Source organism: Oncorhynchus masou, chromosome 10, assembly GCF_036934945.1.
Source record: "Oncorhynchus masou masou isolate Uvic2021 chromosome 10, UVic_Omas_1.1, whole genome shotgun sequence".
Lineage (NCBI taxonomy): Eukaryota > Metazoa > Chordata > Actinopteri > Salmoniformes > Salmonidae > Oncorhynchus > Oncorhynchus masou.
Genome location: NC_088221.1, coordinates 160,613 through 180,581, shown reverse-complemented (window position 1 = coordinate 180,581; position 19,969 = coordinate 160,613). Strand labels below are relative to the sequence as shown.

General features: G+C 42.2%; 1 protein-coding gene across 11 annotated transcripts in view; it reads right to left on the bottom strand.

Moving 5' to 3' along the window:
- mycbp2 (MYC binding protein 2) overlaps positions 1 to 19,969 on the bottom strand; it is a 301,049-nt gene that overhangs the window by 256,551 nt on the left and 24,529 nt on the right. For all 11 annotated transcript variants that reach the window (XM_064975618.1, XM_064975623.1, XM_064975614.1 and 8 more), the window contains exons 4-5: positions 12,860 to 13,013; positions 11,524 to 11,720 (exon numbers count right to left, since the gene is read on the bottom strand). In XM_064975618.1, coding sequence (XP_064831690.1) covers positions 11,524 to 11,720; positions 12,860 to 13,013 — 351 coding nt within the window. The remainder of the gene's footprint in view (positions 1 to 11,523; positions 11,721 to 12,859; positions 13,014 to 19,969) is intronic.

Sequence of the window (19,969 nt, the reverse complement as noted above, 5' to 3'; positions counted from 1 at the left end):
AGACATACCAGTCTGGATGACGGATCACCACCTCAAGCTGAACCTCGGCAAGACGGAGCTGCTCTTCCTCCCGGGGAAGGACTGCCCGTTCCATGATCTCGCCATCACGGTTGACAACTCCATTGTTTCCTCCTCCCAGAGCGCTAAGAACCTTGGCGTGATCCTGGACAACACCCTGTCGTTCTCAACTAACATCAAGGCGGTGGCCCGTTCCTGTAGGTTCATGCTCTACAACATCCGCAGAGTACGCCCCTGCCTCACACAGGAAGCGGCGCAGGTCCTAATCCAGGCACTTGTCATCTCCTGTCTGGATTACTGCAACTCGCTGTTGGCTGGGCTCCCTGCCTGTGCCATTAAACCCCTACAACTCATCCAGAACGCCGCAGCCCGTCTGGTGTTCAACCTTCCCAAGTTCTCTCACGTCACCCCGCTCCTCCGCTCTCTCCACTGGCTTCCAGTTGAAGCTCGCATCCGCTACAAGACCATGGTGCTTGCCTACGGAGCTGTGAGGGGAACGGCACCGCAGTACCTCCAGGCTCTGATCAGGCCCTACACCCAAACAAGGGCACTGCGTTCATCCACCTCTGGCCTGCTCGCCTCCCTACCACTGAGGAAGTACAGTTCCCGCTCAGCCCAGTCAAAACTGTTCGCTGCTCTGGCCCCCAATGGTAGAACAAACTCCCTCACGACGCCAGGACAGCGGAGTCAATCACCACCTTCCGGAGACACCTGAAACCCCACCTCTTCAAGGAATACCTAGGATAGGATAAAGCAATCCTTCTCACCCCCCCCCTTGAATGATTTAGATGCACTATTGTAAAGTGGCTGTTCCACTGATGTCAGAAGGTGAATTCACCAATTTGTAAGTCGCTCTGGATAAGAGCGTCTGCTAAATGACTTAACTGTAAATGTAAATGACTAGCACCCGTTGTCGCTCTCTCCTCCCTGCTGCAGCAACCACCACAGATCAAAGTGTTTATTCCTCTGTCCGTGCTGCTGAAGCTACAACATAATTACAGCCATTTAACTTTTCCCCCCCTATTTTACCAGGTAAGTTGACTGTGGACACATTCTCATTTACAGCAACGACCTGGGGAATAGTTACATGGGAGAAAAGGGTGGATGAACAATCCAATTGTAAGCTGGGGATGATTTGGTGACCGCGATGGTATGAGCGACAGATTTTGTAATTTAGCCAGGACACCAGGATTTTATTTTTATTTCAACTTTATTTGACCAGGTATGCAAGTTGAGAACAAGTTCTCATTTACAATTGCGACCTGGCCAAGATAAAGCAAAGCAGTTCGACACATACAATGACAGAGTTACACATGGAGTAAAACAAACATACAGTCAATAATACAGTATAAACAAGTCTATATACGATGTGAGCATATGAGGTGAGATAAGGGAGGTAAAGGCAAAAAAAGGCCATGGTGGCAACGTAAATACGATATAGCAAGTAAAACACTGGAGTGGTAGATTTGCAGTGGAAGAATGTACAAAGTAGAAATAAAAATAATGGGGTGCAGAGGAGCAAAATAAATAAAATAAATACAGTCGGGAAAGAGGTAGTTGTTTGGGCTAAATTATAGGTGGGCTATGTACAGGTGCAGTAATTTGTGAGCTGCTATGACAGCTGGTGCTTAAAGCTAGTGAGGGAGATAAGTGTTTCCAGTTTCAGAGATTTTTGTAGTTCGTTCCAGTCATTGGAAGCAGAGAACTGGAAGGAGAGGCGGCCAAAGAAAGAATTGGTTTTGGGGGTGACCAGAGCGATATACCTGCTGGAGCGCGTGCTACACGTGGGTGATGCTATGGTGACCAGCGAGCTGAGATAAGGGGGGACTTTACCTAGCAGGGTCTTGTAGATGACATGGAGATGGTGGGTTTGGCAACGAGTATGAAGTGAGGGCCAGCCAACGAGAGCGTACAGGTCGCAATGGTGGGTAGTAGATGGGGCTTTGGTGACAAAACAGATTGCACGGTGATAGACTGCATCCAATTTGTTGAGTAGGGTATTGGAGGCTATTTTGTAAATGACATGGGATTAACAGGATTAATGGGATTAACACCCTACTCTTACGTTAAGTGCCATAGGATCTTTAGAGACCACAGAGAGTCAGGACACCCGTTTAACGTCCCATCGGCAAGATGCCCTGGGGCATTGGGATAAAAAAATAAAAAAAATTAAATTGACCATAGGAAAGGGTGCCTCCTACTGGCCCTACAACACCACTTCCAGTAGCATCTGGTCTCCCATCCAGGGACTGACCAGGACCAACCAATCTTCGCTTCAGAGGCAAGATAGCAGTTGGATGCAGAGTGGTATGAAGCTGACTGAAAAGTTCTGTAACCAAAATCCTTAAATTTGTTTTGGAAAAACATTCCCTATTCCTAAAACCTGTGCTCTCTTTAAAATGTACAGTGGTTCTTCCTTTAAAAGTTGAGTCATACTGCAGCACAACTTGCGGCGTAATTGTATGGCATGTTAGCATGCTTAACGTCATATTTTACGGTCAGCAATTGTTGCCATTAATGCTAGTTTGACCACTAGAGGGCATCTTTGAGCAGTTATTGAAATGACACAGCTGTAGGCCTAAGAATCCTGATTACTGTAGATGTTCTAGCATAACTTACTTATTGGAATAAAGAACTACTACAATATACAGTAAGTATATCAATCAATGATTCATCTGTGCATGTCATCACACAGCATACAAATCATCCATGTCTTTAAATACAGTCAAGCATTTTAGTTAAACTAAATAAAGGAAGCATTTAATTAAACTATGAATAAACCTCAACATCTCGGCGACAGCGATTGAATTCACAAATGCAGTTGTCTGTTTTAAATATTGGCTGTACTAGAGACTAAAACTTTTGGTATTAATGTTCCTTAATATTATGGTGTTTTTATTCGAGGTAGACTGATACATCGGAATGGCCGATTAATTAGGGCCGATTTCAAGTTTTCATAACAATCAGAAATCAGTATAATTGGACACCTATTTGGCCGTTTATTTTTTTTATTTTTTAAACCTTTATTTAACGAGGCAGGTCAGTTAAGAACACATTCTTATTTTCAGTAATGGCCTAGGAATGGTGGGATAACTGCCTTGTTCAGGGGCAGAATGACAGATTTTTACCTTGTCAGCTTGAGGGATTCAATCTTACAACCTTACAGTTAACTAGTCCAACGCTCTAACCACCTGCCTCTCATTGCACTCCACGAGGAGACTGCCTGTTACGGGAATGCAGTAAGTCAAGGTAAGTTGCTAGCTAGCATTAAACGTATCTTATAAAAAAACATAATCTATCATAATCACTAGTTAACTACACATGGTTGATGATATTACTAGTTTATCTAGCGTGTTCTGCGTTACATATAAATCGATGCGGTGCGTATCGTTGTTCCAATGTGTACCTAACCATAAACATCAATGCCTTTCTTAAAATCAATACACAGAAGTAAATATTTTTAAACCTGCATATTTAGCTAAAAGAAAGCCAGGTTAGCAGGCAATATTAACCAGGTGAAATTGCAACAGTTTGGGCTGCTTTCACGTAATTATGACATTGAAGGTTGTGCAATGTAACAGCAATATTTAGATTTATGGATGCCACCCGTTAGATAAAATACAAAACGGTTCCGTATTTCACTGAAACAATAAACGCCTTATTTTCGAGATGATAGTTTCCTTATTCGACCATATTAATGACCTAGTATTTCTGTGTGTTATGTTATAATTAAGTCTATGATTTGATAGAGCAGTCTGACTGAGCGATGGTAGGCAACAGCAGGCTCGTAAGCATTCATTCAAACAGCACTTTCATGCAATTGCCAGCAGCTGTTTATGACTTCAAGCCTATCAACTCCCGAGATGAGGCTGGTGTAACCGATGTGAAATGCCTAGCTAGTTAGCGGGGTGCGTGCTAATAGCGTTTCAATCGTCACTCTCTGAGACTTGGAGTAGTTGTTCCCCTTGCTCTGCAAGGGCCACAGCTTTTGAGGAGCGATGGGTAACGCTGCTTCGAGGGTGGCTGTTGTTGTGCTGCTGGTTCGAGCCCAGGTAGGAGCGAGGAGAGGGACGGAAGCTATACTGTTACACTGGCAATACTAAAGTGCCTAGAAGAACATCCAATAGTCAAAGGTTAATGAAATACAAATGGTATAGAGAGAAATAGTCCTATAATAACTTCAGCACTTCATTATGGACAGACTTCTCCCTATCTTAGCTACTGTTGTATCAATATGTATTGACCATGACAGTTTACAATCCAGGGTTACTCCAAGTAGTTCAGTGACCTCAACTTAATACATTTCCACATGATTCATTACAAGATGAAGTTGAGGTTTAGTGAATGAATGGTCCCAAATACAATGCTTTAATTTTGGAAATTGTATCCAATTGGTAGTTACACTCTTGTCCGTACAGGAGTTGCAGAGGTGGGACTCGTGAGAACGGAAGAGCAGTGCGTCCTCAGAAACACAACCCAGCCAAGCCGCACTGCTTCTTGACACAATGCCCACTTAACCCAGAAGCCAGCCGCACCAATGTGTTGGAAGAAACACAGTACACCTGGCGACCGTGTCAGTGGTTTGGGATTAGTGGGACTATCATTTGTTTTTCAACAGGACTATGACACAACACACCTCCTGGCTGTGTAAGGGCTATTTGACCAAGAAAGGGAGTGATTGAGTGCTGCATCAGATGACCTGGCCTCCACAATTCCCGACCTCAACCAAATTGAGATGGTTTGGGATGTGTCGGATCGCAGAGTGAAGGAAAAGCGGCCAACAAGTGCTCAGCATGTGTGAGAACTCCTTCAAGACTGTTGGAAAAACATTCCAGGTGAAGCTGGTTGAGAGAATGCTGGCTACTTTGAAGAATATAAAATAAAATATATTTGGATTTTTTTAACACTTTTTTGGGTTACTACATGATTCCATGTGTGTTATTTATTCACCTGGAATGCTTTGGGGCGGCAGGTAGCCTAGTGATTAGAGTGTTGGGCCAGTAACCTAAAGGTAGCTAGGTCGAATCCAAGAGCTGACAAGGTAAAAATTTGTCGTTCTGCCCCTGAACAAGGCAGTTAACCCACTGTTCCTAGGCAGTCATAGTAAATAAGAATTTGTTTTAACTGACTTGCCAAGTTAAATAACATTTCATAGTTTTGATATCTTCACTATTATTCTACAATGTATAAAATAGTAAAAATAAAGAAAAACCGTTGAATGTTCTAAAACTTTTGACCGGTAGTGTATCTGGCTCTCCAGGCAGGCTCAAGCTAATACTCAAAAGTATTTGAAAGAAAATAAGTACTATTTAAACACAGCTCTGTGCCCCTGCTAAACTGCTAAATATTTAGTCCGGGTAGCTATTGGTTAACTATTTTACTATCTGCATTGACCCTTTTTGAACTAACTCTTTTGACTCATCACATACGCTACTGTTACTGTTTGTCTATCCTGATGCCTAGTCACTTTATCCCTACTTATATGTACATATTCACCTCAATTACCTCATACCCCTGCATATCGTATAAAGCCAAGTTATAATTCCTCATTGTGTATTTATTCCTTATTATTTTTCTATTGTTTCTCTTTTTTTCTCTCTGTTGTTAGGAAGGAGCTGCAAGTAAGATGTTAGTTTACGAAGCGTGCAAAATGTGATTTGTAGCCGACGTGAAATGGATAGCTAGTTTGAGGTGCACGCGAGTCGCATTCACTTGGCGACTTCATCCCTCTGAGACCTTGGAAGTAGTCAATTCCCTTCTACAGATTTTATGGAGCGATAGCTAACAATGATTCATGTGTGACAGTTGTTGATGTTTAATTTATTCCTTATTTTACCAGGTGAGTTGACAGAATAACGTCTCATTTACAGCGACCTGGGGAAAGATACAAAACATAGTAGAAATACATATATAACAAATTTGTAAGCAAGCAAAAAATATATAAAACAATGAAGAAAATTTAAAAAATGATGCATAGAATCATAAGAAACAAACATTCTTCCTTGAAAAGGTCCTCATACAGATGTGTTCAGTGTCCCTAGTTCATACACAGGTTGGGGCAAGGATTGGGATAGAAATAACGCTCTGCCAGGAAGTCTTGTTTAGTGTTGATTGTGCATAGGTGTGGGCAATTAGGGATGTTTGTAGTGGTGATACAGCCCTTTGGTGTTATTATACTTTTGAAAAACAATTAGCTGGTAAAACTTACCTATTAAGCCCACTACTATATTTTTTATTTATTTATAATAACTTTACTGTTTAATGTTTCAACCAATTCATCTGCATGTTATTGACAGTGTGTAAGTTCCCACTTACACACTGTCAATAAGTTAGACAGTGTGTAAGTTCCCACTAGTGGCCAATTTCAAAGCTGCAACAAAACTTGTGTTGAGGCAACCCGCAGATAAAGTCTTCTGAATTTTTTTCTGAACTATCGTCATACTTTATGTAAGATTATGAGATGCACATGATAGCATATTTCATTGCATTAATTACTATTTCTTGCCAATTTGAAAGATGGGTTTTTCATGCTTGCAGCTAGCATGCCACAGTCACAACATAACTTGGTGAACTAGTTTGAGACATTCACTTACATTTTTTTATGCATTGTCTTATTTTACTGTTAAATGAACCTTTGTACACTAAGTGTACAAAACATTAAGAACACCTGCTCCTTCCATGACAGACTGACCAGGTGAATACAGGTGAAAGCAATGATCCCTTATGTCACTTGTTAAATCTACTTCAATCAGTGTAGAAGGGGAGGAGACAGGTTAACACTAAAACCGCTGGGCCTCTATGGAACCCCCCTTCAAACCAATGAGCAGTCATTTTGACTGCAACAATCAAACAGAGTAATTAATAAATGTCATATACAGTGGGGAGAACAAGTATTTGATAACTTGCACAATCGGCAGGTTTTCCTACTTACAAAGCATGTAGAGGTCTGTCATTTTTATCACAGTTTGGAAGCACATCAGTGCGCTGTTGAATTGGAGCCTTTTCCTAGACCATGTTGCTGTGTGCATAATAGCAAGATTAACCAACATATTGGTGTTGAGAACAATGCCGGGGGCAGCAGCAGAATGTGGAAATTTGAAAAATGCCTTTGCCTTATTGTCTACGAAAAGTGAGTAGAGAGGAAACCTGAACTTAATTAGGCCTATAATCAATAACCTAACTGTTAAATGTGCATCGCTTTTTAAAACATCAATGAATTTTCAAAAATAAGACCGATCCTACTTCTGTTGCCTGTTTGAGTGTTTGTTTAACAGTGCAGTTAGAAAGCAAGAATTTAAGCGGTCTGCCAATATCAGATATGTCTATGTCCTGGGAAATGTTCTTGTTACTTACAACCTCATGCAAATTGCCTACGTTAGCTCAACACCCCGCAGGGGACCCACCGATTCTGAATAAGTTTTAAAGAGCCATCTCATATTAGACAATTATGTGACCCGATTCAGGAAACTAGGTGTATGTCACAGCAAGTCACAACTTCATAGGAGAGCCGTTTGAAAGTAAAAAATATTTATCAAAATGCGTTTTTTGGCTGAAATGCCTTCTTGACTATGTGAACTTTCATGTGCCTTAATAACAAACTTGTATCCCATCAGTAAATACAATTGTTGGTTAAGCCACAGAGAAAGCGAGCAACCTTCCCACTAGCCAGGATTGGCTGAGATAATGAGTGGGCTGGACATGCCGAGAGAGGACTTTGGATTGGTCTGCCATAGAAGCTCGTCAGTCTGTGTGGATAATTCTGTCGAACTCGGCTTTTAAAAAAAATACTTTCTGGAGGATCAAGTTTTGAAATTAGTGGAATTAGAGTATGATAGCTGAAGAGATGGAGAAAACACCTGTCTCCGGATTACGTCTTCAAGCTAAGGGCTACCGTGGCATGACATTCCTGACAGGGAGACGCGTCCATGCACGATGATGTATATAGGTAAGATAGCTAGCTACCTTTTCTGATATTACACATTTTCTAATTTTGACAGTGGTTTCATTTCAAGCTAAAATGTACTGTTAGCTAGCTAGCTAACGTTAGCTGGCTGGCTCCCTAGCTGATATAATTTGTTTCCAGAGACGTTTGCTGTTCTAGTTAGCTAACATTAAAACATGGTTGGTTAGCTCCCAGCACTGTGGCACTGTTCATTGTTGTTTAACTAGCTAACGTTAGCTGGCTGGCTCGTTAGCTAATATTGTGACGTGTGTGAACTTACACTTTGTTTACCAAGCTAGCTATAAGTCTTATTCTAAAGTATACTGTTAGCTAGCAAGCTAGCTAATGTTAGCTGGCTGGCTCCCTAGCTGACGTTATTATTCGTTTCCCAGAGCCGTGTGCTGTTCAAGTTAGAGCCTAATGTTAGCTAGCTAACATTGAACATGGTTGGTTAGCTCCTATTGTTGACACTGCTCATTGTTTAACTAGCTAATATGGCCGGTGTCAGTAAACATCTGCAAAAAAAGCTTAATGAAATTGTTGCCAGCAGAGCTGGTTAGGCTGTTTTCATGCTATCCAAAGGTAAACAATTCACCGGCCAGAGCGTCAAATGGGCTCTTTAAGAGAGAAACAAGATTGGTGGGGCTAATGCTGAATGGGTGTAGACAAAGAAGAGCTCTTCACTACAAAGCAAAACATTCTAAAGGCAATTTTACAAGTTGATCAACTTTCAAAGCAGAAATACTTTCCCATTGTTCCTCAAATGCAATGTATGCTATACCATTTTGTAGCTCTGAGTCTACTTCTTTCTAATGTAAAAAAAAAAACACTATTTCAAATGTTGCTACATAAGACCGAATCCAGGTGATGAGTCACACTGGCTTCTCCCTGAATCCACACATCCGTCTGAAGGTGACTTTATCCGCCGTGTCTGGTCCCAGGCTCACAGCTGGCTTCTCCCTGAAACCACACATCCATCTGAAGGTGACTCTTTATCCACTGTGTCTGGTCGCAGGCTCACTGCTGGCTTGTCCCTGAAACCACACATCCATCTGAAGGTGACTCTTTATCCACTGTGTCTGGTCGCAGGCTCACTGCTGGCTTCTCCCTGAAACCACACATCCATCTGAAGGTGACACTATCATTTGGAACCACACAATTACCGGGTGGACAGTAGACCTCTAAAAGCAAGAGAGGAAATCAACAAGATCCACAAGCTGGCAGCTGATTTACTTGCATGTCGCAGGGCTCGATAGGAGAGTGACTGAAACAGGACTGCAATGGGAGAGAGTGACAAACATTCACACCTCCATTAATTTAGACAAGGATAGTCTAATAGCTCAGCTAGGTGTGAACAATCCCCCAATTTGTGCCACAGTTTAGACTACCGATAGATGCTGCGGGTCAGTCAGAGTTGAGTCTGATTGTAAAGTGTAGCTTAATGCCAAGAAAGGGCCAACTTGCAATGTTTCTGATGCTTAAGTACTATAAAGTTGTACATTTCTAACTCAATATCAAGCAATGTGTCTTTAACTCTGCATTATAATACAACTTATTTTTAACGAAATCCAGGAATGAATAGAGTGATGTTCCTGCTTCTGTTGCCTATTTCAGTGTTTATTTAATATCGTACCGATTCTGTAATCACCAAACCTGATGCAACAGCAAAAGGTCTAATAAAGCAATTTCACAAATCCGTCTGCTTTTAAACTTTGCTATGGGAGTGACAAAATGTATTACAATTAAGGTTGCACATTTTGGGGAATATTCAGAGGTGGAAACTTTCCGTGAGAATATATGGGAATTAGAGGGGAAGATATACAAATTAATACCATTTAAATATAGATGTTTTTTGTATTGGATATATTTACAATATATGGAAACAGAAACAGAAACCTTATCATAAGTAGACATCATTAAATCCTTACAATATGAATAAAAAAACAATTTAGTCACAAATTGAACTTGAATTAAATGAGTTGACTCTTCACATGGGATGATTTCACTGAACAACAAGAGAAAATTGAATGATCCATCGCATCTCACAAAAACATTATCAACATACGTTGCTTTGCGAAAGTATTCACCCTCCATTGGCATTTTCCCTATTTTGTTGCCTTACAACCTGGAATTAAAATATATTACACAACATGCCTACCACTTTGAAGACTCAAAATATTTTTTATTGTAAAACAAACAAGAAATAAGACAAACTGAAAACTTGAGTGTGCTTAACTTTGGTTGTCTTCCTCTCAGGCTTCCATGTCTTCTCCCTGGACGTCAATGTCCACCTCTTGAACATCAGGCTCTGAGGCCTCAGCTTGACTGTCACTTTCCAACCTTGTTGAGGATGGCTCATTGTCAGGCTCAAAAAGACTCAAATTTGCCCAGATAGCCACCAATTTTTCAACCCTTGTATTGGTCGGCCTGTTATGTGTGCGTTCCCAAACAAGGACTAGTTGTGCTTCGTGGCCGCTGATGTTGGTGGGATTTGGAGGATGATGGAGGCAACGGGAAAGAGCCTCAGATCCAAAGTCCCTTCCACCAGGTGGCTGATGAGATATGTTGGCACGACTGTCATATTGCGTCTCCATCCCAAAGCCCTTGCAAAATTCCAGTGTAACATCCTATGGAAATTGTCATGAAAAATTCCAGAAATTTACCAAAATGTTTGACCCTTTGCAAACCCTAATTACAATTGAATTTGAATTAACTGAATGATGGGGGATGAGGAAGAGTGACAATTTAAAACAATGCTCTTCCTCTGTCTAGCGTGCACACTTTTCTACGTTGTCAGAAGAAGCTGTAGCTGGACCATGGAAGACGCATATAGACACATAATACAGTATTTGTTCATAAAATAATTAACTCTTTCAAAATGCAGATGTTTATTTCAACTACATCTCAGTTACATTTCAGTTGCACTTCCCCCCCAGCTCCATGACCCCGGGTAAAACCTTGCTGAGATGATCAATGTATTTGTTGCGTTGTTGTATCGTCAGTTTCTCGATCCAAAACGGCAGGCAGCATTGGCGGAGAGTCAGATGGAGAAGGATGCGTTGTGTCTGAGATGTGGTGTGGGTGAATGGATGGATGATCTCCGCATGTGTATTTCCCACCGTAAAGCATAGAGTTGGTGGTGTTATGGTGTGGGGGTGCTTTGCTGGCGACACGGTTTGTGATTTATTTAGAATTCAAGGCACACTTAACCAGCATGGCTACTACAGCATTCTGCAGTGATACGCCATCCCATCTGGTTTGCGCTTTGTGGGACTATCATTTGTGTTCAACAGGACAAAGATCCAACACACCTCCAGGCTGTGAAGGGCGGGGTCGTACTTCTAGGATGCGTGTGTTGTCTCACCTATATGGGGTGCTATGGGTAGGTATAGCCTATGTCTAACCTGTGTGAGTTGGGTTGTACGTATAGGATGTGTGCTGTGTTAACTTAAATGCATGGAGAGGTATGGGGCAGGTTTAACCTGTGTCTAACCAAGTCTAACCTCAGTGGGGTTGTATAGGAAGTGTGTTGTGTCGTTTAGTGTTGTGCCACGTTGTCTCACCTGGATAGTTTGGCAGGTGTGACTGCTGTTGTTGGTGAGGATGGCGGAGACGGCCTGCAGGGTCTTGCCCGTGTCTCCCCAGGACACCACCAGGCTGAAGAGGCAGGCGCAGGAGAGTGCGGTGAGGGCCTGCCCCGTGGGGTCATTCATCCCTGTGCTGCGCACCGTTGTCTCCAGCAGCAGGTGAAACAAAGACTCTGTAGTGAGGAGACGGAGGGTTAGAAAAAGCTGTGTGTGCATACCTATGTCTGCAATGTGTGTGCATACCTATGTCTGCACAAGTGAGTGTGAGTGGGTGTCTATTTAGTAGTAAAAGATGGTAAATTCTCCCTCGTTGGGACATTTCCCATGTCCCCATGAGGACAAAGGCTATTTTTTAAGGTTTAGGGTTACAATTAGGGTTACAATTAGCATAAGGAGTTAGGTTTAGGGGTTGGGTTACGGAGTATGTTTAGGGAAAATAGGAAATTCATTTTAGGGCCTCACGAGGAGTGAAAAAACCTACCGTAATGATAAGCCTTCTAGAAACCTAAGGCCCACTAATAATACAAATACTTCATAAAAATAACCTGCCTTTTTGCAGCAATCACTGATCTGGCTTTCAAGTCATTCTATAAAAATGCCACTTCTGTTACTAATGTAACCAGAACCATGCATAATACACATCCACTAATAACTCAAGCAACATGTGAATGAAGAAAATTAACTCAAACTTTCTCTCAAGCACAAGCCCACATGCTAGTGAGTTGCCATTTAGTCTTCATATCTCAAGTCTTGGCAACTTGGATCTATTAGCTAGATAACAAGGTAGAATAGTTTAACTTATGAACACACTGTCTATCTCCGCCTGTTTGAACATAATAAAAAGTGTGTTCGAGGCTCATTAGCCGTTCTCAGCTGTTAGAAGTCTTGAACTGGCATTAACAGACGATTGCCATAATCTTTTGAAGTTCCACCTCTGTTATTACATTCAACAAAGCAAACATTGATATACCGTTATAGAATGTAAAGAAGAAAATCCAAACTGGTCTGTGCGTCAATACCAGTATAGTAAAATACAGTTTTCTGCCCAGCCCTAGCATTGGGCTCCCGACTGGCGCAGAGGTCCAAGGCTCTGCATCTCAATACTAGAGGCATCACTACAGACACCATGGTTCACAAACGGCTGTGATTGGGAGTCCCATAGTGCGGCGCACAATTGGCCAAGCCTTGTACAGGGTTTGCCTAGGGTAGGCCGTTTTTGCAAATAAGAATTTGTTCTTAACCGACTAGCCTAGTAAAATAAAAGGTAAAAATAAATAAAATAAATATAAAGCATGTGTGCGCTAGTACTCACCCAGTACATCAGGAGGTTCGGTTTGGAAGCCCTCTGGTTGTTGTCCCTGCAGCATGTCCAGCAGGGCCTGTAGGCTGCGCAGGCACAGCGAGGGGTGGGAGAACAGAGTCTCCTTGATCAGCTCAAACACCCCACACAGACCAATGCCAATAATCTAGAGAGAAAACACAAACAATTATCAGATATCTCCTAACCTGCCTAAATAATTACCACCCCGTAGCACTCACATCGGTAGCCATGAAGTGCTTTGAAAGGCTGGTCTTGGCTCACAACAGCATCCTCCTGGATACGAAAGACCCACTCCAACTCGCATACCGCCCCAACAGATCCACAGAATGCAAATCACTCTATAACACTCCACACTGCCCAATCCCACCTGGACAAAAGGAACACCTATGTCAGAATGCTATTCATTGACTACAGCTCAGCTTTTAACACCATAGTGCCCTCAAAGCTCATCACTAAGCTAAGGAACCTGGGACTGATGGGCCCGCCCCCAGGTGGTAAGGAACACATCCGCTACGCTGATCCTCAACATGTGGGCCACTCAGGGGTGCCTGCTCAGTCCCATCCTTCACTCCCTGTTCACTCATGACTGCACGGCCAGGAACAAATTAAACACCATCATTAAGTTTGCTGATGACAACAGTGGTAGACCTGATCACCGACAACGATGAGACAGCCTATAGGGAGGGGGTCAGAGACCGTGTGGTGCAAGGACAACAATCTCTCCCTCAACGTGATCAAGCCAAAGGAGATTGTGGACTACAGGAAAAGGAGGAAAGAGCACAATCCCCATTCTCATCGACAGGGCTGTAGGGGAGCAGGTTGAGTGCTTCAAGTTCCTTGGTGTCCACATCACCAACAGATGAACATGGTGCAAGCACACCAAGACAGTCGTTAAGAGGGCACGACAAAACTTCTTCCCCTCAGGAGACTGAAAAGATTTTGCATGGGTCCTCAGATCTTCAAAAGGTTCTACAGCTGCACCATCGAGAGCATGGTTGCATCACTGCCTAGTATGGCAACTGCTCAGGCCACCGACCGCAAGGCACTACAGAGGGTAGTGCATACGGCCCAGTACCTTAGCTTCCTGCCATCCAGAACCTCTATACCAGGCGGTGTCAGAGGAAGGCCCTAAAAATTGACTCCAGCCACCTTAATCATAGACTGTTCTCTCTGCTACCGCACTGCAAGCGGTACCGGAGCGCCAAGTCTAGGTCCAAGAGGCTCCTAAATAAATTATGGCTTGGGGGGTACAAGACTGAATAGCTAATCAAATGGCTACCCAGACTATTTGCATTGCCCCCCCCCCCCATCTCTGGAACGCTGCTGCTACTCTGTTATTATCTATGCATAGTCACTTTAATAACTCTACCTACATGTACATATTACCTCAATTATAGACGCTTCTGTCTATAACATGAGCTGGTAAATATGTGTAGGTATCTTTTGAAAGATATCACGTAGCAGAAATGCAAAAGTTTTGCTCTCCACTTTCTGGAGGACCGAGTTTTTAAAATAGTGGAATTAGAGCATGATAGCTCAGGAGATGGAGAGCATTCTTAAACTGGATTGAAAATAAGCAGAGGGAGAACATACAGAAGGCTGTTGTATAAAACACCTGTCTCCGGATTACATCTTCAAACTGAGGAAAACCATGGCATCCGTGATAGTGGGAGAAACGTCCATCCATGTCTCGCTAGCTACATTTTCAGATATTATACGGTTTAATTTTGTCAGTAAGTCATTTTCATTTCAAGTTGAAGGGTACTGCTGGCTAGCTAGCTAGCTAACATTAGCTGGCTGGCTCTCTACCTGACGTTAAGTGTATGATCTGTGTAGTAATACTAGTCTTTTCTCAGAGCAATTTGCATTGCTAGGTATAGCCTAATGTTAGCTAGCTAACATTGAACCTGGTTGGTTAGCTACCTGCAGATTCATGCAGGGTAGTAACATGAGTTGGGATTATGGTTCATTGTTTAGCTAACTAGCTACCTACCTACCAGGCTACACAAAAGACTCCGCTACACAAGTAACCATTTCACTACACCTGTATCCTGTGTATGTGACAAATAAACCGATTTTATTTTATATGTGTTTACCAGTGACAGTAATGTGAAGAACGTGACCTGCACCAAAGTCAAATTAAGATAATAGGTGTGTTCTTAAATTCAATCTGGATGCTTTGGCCAAGGAGTAGGGTTATTCTGAGCATTCTGACCTCACACCGGCAGTCAAGCACCCAAGGTAACGTTGGCTTGCTTGCTAGCTACTCCCAGACACAAATGAGAGAACGCCTCACTGACCATTTTACTCGCACTAGCAGAGCTGGTTAGGCTGTTTTCATGATATCCAGAGCGTTGTTGATGAACTGTGCTGGTGGCAACAATTTCATTAAGCTTTTTTGCACACAGTTACTGACACCGGCCATATTCAACAGGTGTTGAGCGTTCGCAAAGTCATCAGTTAGTGCTAAAATTCTCTGATAAATAAAAGCAGGGCATTCTGTCACACTCACAACCGTAAGCCATTTTCTGTAATTGGCTCGCCATTAAATAATGATCTTGTTGAGAGTTTATTTTCCTGTAATAATGAAGACACATTAGCTAAAGTATAGATGTTGTCAGCTATATGATATGGTCATTATTTGAATTGGCTCGTCAGCTAACAAGCTAGAAACAAAAAAGGTTGCTTTTAGTTTGCTAGGTTGACATATACAACATTTCATTTTAAACAGGTGGGTTTATTGGTGTTAACATACACTAGTTATGCTATTTTGGACTACCATGCTGCTGTCGTCATGCAGACTGTAGTTTTTGTTTAGTGACAATGACAATAACAACAATGACAAGTTTGAGGTTGGACGATTAACCTCTAGTGACACCCCATCCCGTGAACGGGGCAGTTGTCATCATCTGACACTAATTAGCATAACGCAACGGACATAAATCTTCCTAGAAAATATTCCTATTCATGAAAATCACAAGAGAAATATATTGGAACACAGCGTAGCCTTTTGTTAATCACCCTGTCATCTCAGATTTTCAAAATATGCTTTACAGCCAAAGCTAGACAAGCATTTGTGTAAGTTTATCGATAGCCTAGCATAGCATTATGCCTTGCTAGCAGCAGGCAACCTTGTCACGAAAATCAGAAAAGCAATCAAATTAAATAGTTTACCTTTGATGAACTTCGGATGTTTTCACTCACGAGACTCCCAGGTAGATAGCCAAAGTTCATTTTTTCCAAAATATTATTTTTGTAGGCGAAATAGCGCTGTTTGTTCTTCACGTTTGGCTGAGAAATCGACCAGAAATTGCGGTCACGACAACGCCGAAAAATATTCCAAATTAGCTACATAATATCGACAGAAACATAGCAAACGTTGTTTATAATCAATCCTCAAGGTGTTTTTCAAGTATCTATTCGATAATATATCAACTGGGACAATTGGTTTCTCAGTAGAAGCGATTGGAATAATGGCTACCTCTTTATTTTATGCGAGAATTTCTCTGGGAGCATCAGGTGACCACTTGTGCAATGAAGCCGCCTACGGGTATTCTTCAACATAAATGCGTAAAACTACGTCACAATGCTGTAGACACCTTGGGGAATACGTAGAAAGCGTAATCTGGTTGATAGGGCATTCACAGCTCAATAGGGACGCATTGGAACGCAGGGCTTTCAAAAGATGAGTCACTTCCGGAAGTGACTCTTCTCAGGCATTCGTCTAACATCAGTTCTGTTATACTCACAGACAATATTTTAACAGTTTTGGAAACTTGTAGTGTTTTCTATCCTAAGCTGTCAATTATATGCATATTCTAGCATCTTGTCCTGACAAAATATCCCGTTTAATTTGGGAACGTTATTTTTCCAAAAATGAAAATACTGCCCCCTTGTACCAACAGGTTAAAGAATGTTCATGATGTTACTGCGACAACTGTCGATAGACGTAGTATAAACAAGCCTTTACTTTTGAAATATTTGGTTGTTTAGTGCATGGCCTCACATGTGAATGCTTAAAGAGATGGGTGGGGTTAAGGTTAAGGTGTGAAAGATGCTGAATGGGTGTAGACAAAGAGCTCTCCACTAGGTGTACCAAAACATTCAAGGGTCATTTTCTCAAAAGAATGTATCCGTTATTTTACCAGGTGAGTTGACTGAGAACACGTTCTCATTTACAGCAACGACCTGGGGAATAGTTACAGGGGAGAGGAGGGGGGACAAATGAGCCAATCGTTATCAACTTTCTAAGCAGAATTACTTTCCCATTGTTCCTCAACTGTAGTGTATGATATACCATTTTCTTGCTCTGAGTCTATACTTTTAGCCAAGAGTAAAAATAAAAAAACAAATGTTGCTACATGAGACCAAATCGAGCCGGTCGGTCACATGATGTGCAACTAGAGCAATGATCCCTCTAAGCTACCAGCATGCAGGCAGCACTCATGCAGCTCCCAGGGAATGCCAGGCAAAATAAATAAATCAGCCTTCAAAGTTTTCCCCATTAGTTAACACTATAAACATTACCCTTTACTGTGGGAATTGTGATCGAGTCAATGCAATATTAGCCACTTTCAATACAACATAAAACAAAAACTATGTAAAGGCTTAGCATGCAAAACAAACTATGCAAAAGAGTTTGTATTAGGCAGAGCGCATCAGAGTAAGATTCTATTGCAGGCACGACTCGGGCCTGTACTCTACACAGACCGGTGCGCCATAAACAATCAGAGCTGTAAGTAGGCCTATATGCAAACAGACCACTGCCATATATATATGCCTTTCACTTTGAATTACACTGGTTTACAGCATGAGTGGCCGCAATTATTATGCCCTTGTTTTGAGATCAAAGCGAGAGCTGCATGTAGTCAGTAATGTGGGAGTGATTGCATCCTACAAGAGTACCAAACCTGTCCATTTCTAGCCATCTTTGAAAAGTGAGTTAGGTAAAAGAGCTTTTTTTTTACATCGTAAAAGGCAACAGCAGCCATCAATTAGCCATCGATGAAAGGCTAATTGCAGTCTGCAAAAGAAGACTGATCTGGCTCCCAGGCTAGCCCATTCCCTGTTGTCACATGGGCTGCAGCCAAACTCTTAGATTTTTTACACTAATTGGTATTTTAACCAATCATATCAGATCTTTTTCAGAGCAGATCTGATTGGTTAAAAGAACAACTAGGGGAAAAAAGCTGAATTGGGCTACCTGTGTAAACACAGCCAACAATGAACAGTGAGCAATTGTACTCATGCATAAACAAACTAATAATGAAAGAAAAGCAAGTTTGAATTTTGTAAAGCTAGTGTGGGAGAGGTGGTAAAATTGTTATCGATCAATAATTACAAACTTCCCAGCATGGTCAATTGACTCTATAGCCACTCCTATCTGTCATATCTTTAATCTAAGCCTAGAGGAAAGTCTTTGTCCTCAGGCCCAGAGGGAAGCCAAAGTCAGTCTGCTACCCAAGAGTGGTAAAGAGGCCTTTACTGGTTCTAACAGCAGACCTACAAGCTTGCTGCCAGCTCTTAGCAAACTGTTGGGAAAAAATGGTGCTTGACCAAATGCAATGCTATTTCTCGAAGTAACAGACTTTTAGTATGCTTACAGAGAAGTGCACTCAACATGTACTGCACTGACACAAATGACTGATGATTGTTTGAAAGAAATTGATAATAAGATGACCTGTCAGATTTCAGTGTCAGCTTTGGTATTATTGACCATAACTTATTGTTGAGAAAACTTGTGTGTTATGGCCTTTCAACCTCTGCCATATTGTGGATTCAGAGCTACCCATCTAATAGAACGCAAAGGGTTATCTTTAATGGAAGCGTCTCTAATGTCAAACGTGTGGTGTACCGCAGGACAGCTCTCTAGGCACTCTACTCTTTTCTATTTTTACCAATGACCTGCCACTAGCATTAAGCAAAGCATGTGTGTCCATGTATGCTGGTGTTACGACCATATCCGCATCAGCAACCACAGCTAATGAAGTCACTAAAACCCTTAACAAAGAGTAGCAGTCTGGTTTGGAATTGGTGGCCAGTAATAAACTGGTCCTGAACATCTCTAAAACTAAGAGCATTGCATTTGGTACAATGGTATCATTCCCTAATAAATTCCCTAATTTAAATCATAGGTACACTTCAACTGTGAGAGACGGAATCTAAAACAAAAATCCAGAAAATCACATTGTATGATTTTTAAGTAATTAATTTGCATTTTATTGCATGACATAAGTATTTGATAACCTACCAACCAGTAAGACCTTGAGATAATTCTTACGGAGCCACTCCTTAGTTACCCTGGCTGTGTGTTTCGGGTCGTTATGCTGGAAGACCGAGCCACGACCCATCTTCAATGCTCTTACTGAGGGAAGGAGGTTGTTGGCCAAGATCTCGCGATACATGGCCCCATCCATCCTCCCCTCAATACGGTGCAGTTGTCCTGTCCCCTTTGCAGAAACGCATCCCCAAAGAATGATGTTTCCACCTCCATGGTGTTCTTGGGGTTGTACCCATCCTTCCTTCAAACACGGCGAGTGGCGTTTAGACCAAAAAGCTCTATTTCTCTCAGACCACATGACCTTCTCCCACTCCTACTCTGGATCATCCAGATGGTAATTGGCAAACTTCAGACGGGCCTAGACATGCGCTGGCTTGAGCAGGGGGACCTTGCGTGTGCTGAAGGATTTTAATCCATGACGGCGTAGTTTATTACTAATGGTTTTCTTTGAGACTGCGGTCCCAGCTCTCTTCAGGTCATTGACCAGGTCCTGCTGTGTAGTCCTGGGCTGATCCCTCACCTTCCTCATGATCATTGATGCCCCACAAGGTGAGATCTTGCATGGAGCCCCAGACCGAGGGTGATTGACCGTCATCTTGAACTTCTTCCATTTTCTAATAATTGCGCCAACAGTTGTTCCCTTCTCACCAAGCTGCTTGCCTATTGTCCTGTAGCCCATCCCAGCCTTGTGCAGGTCTACAATGTAACCCTGATGTCCTTACACAGCTCCCTGGTATTGGCCATTGTGGAGAGGTTGGAGTCTGTTTGATGTGTGGGCAGGTGTCTTTTATACGGGTAACGAGTTCAAACAGGTGCAGTTA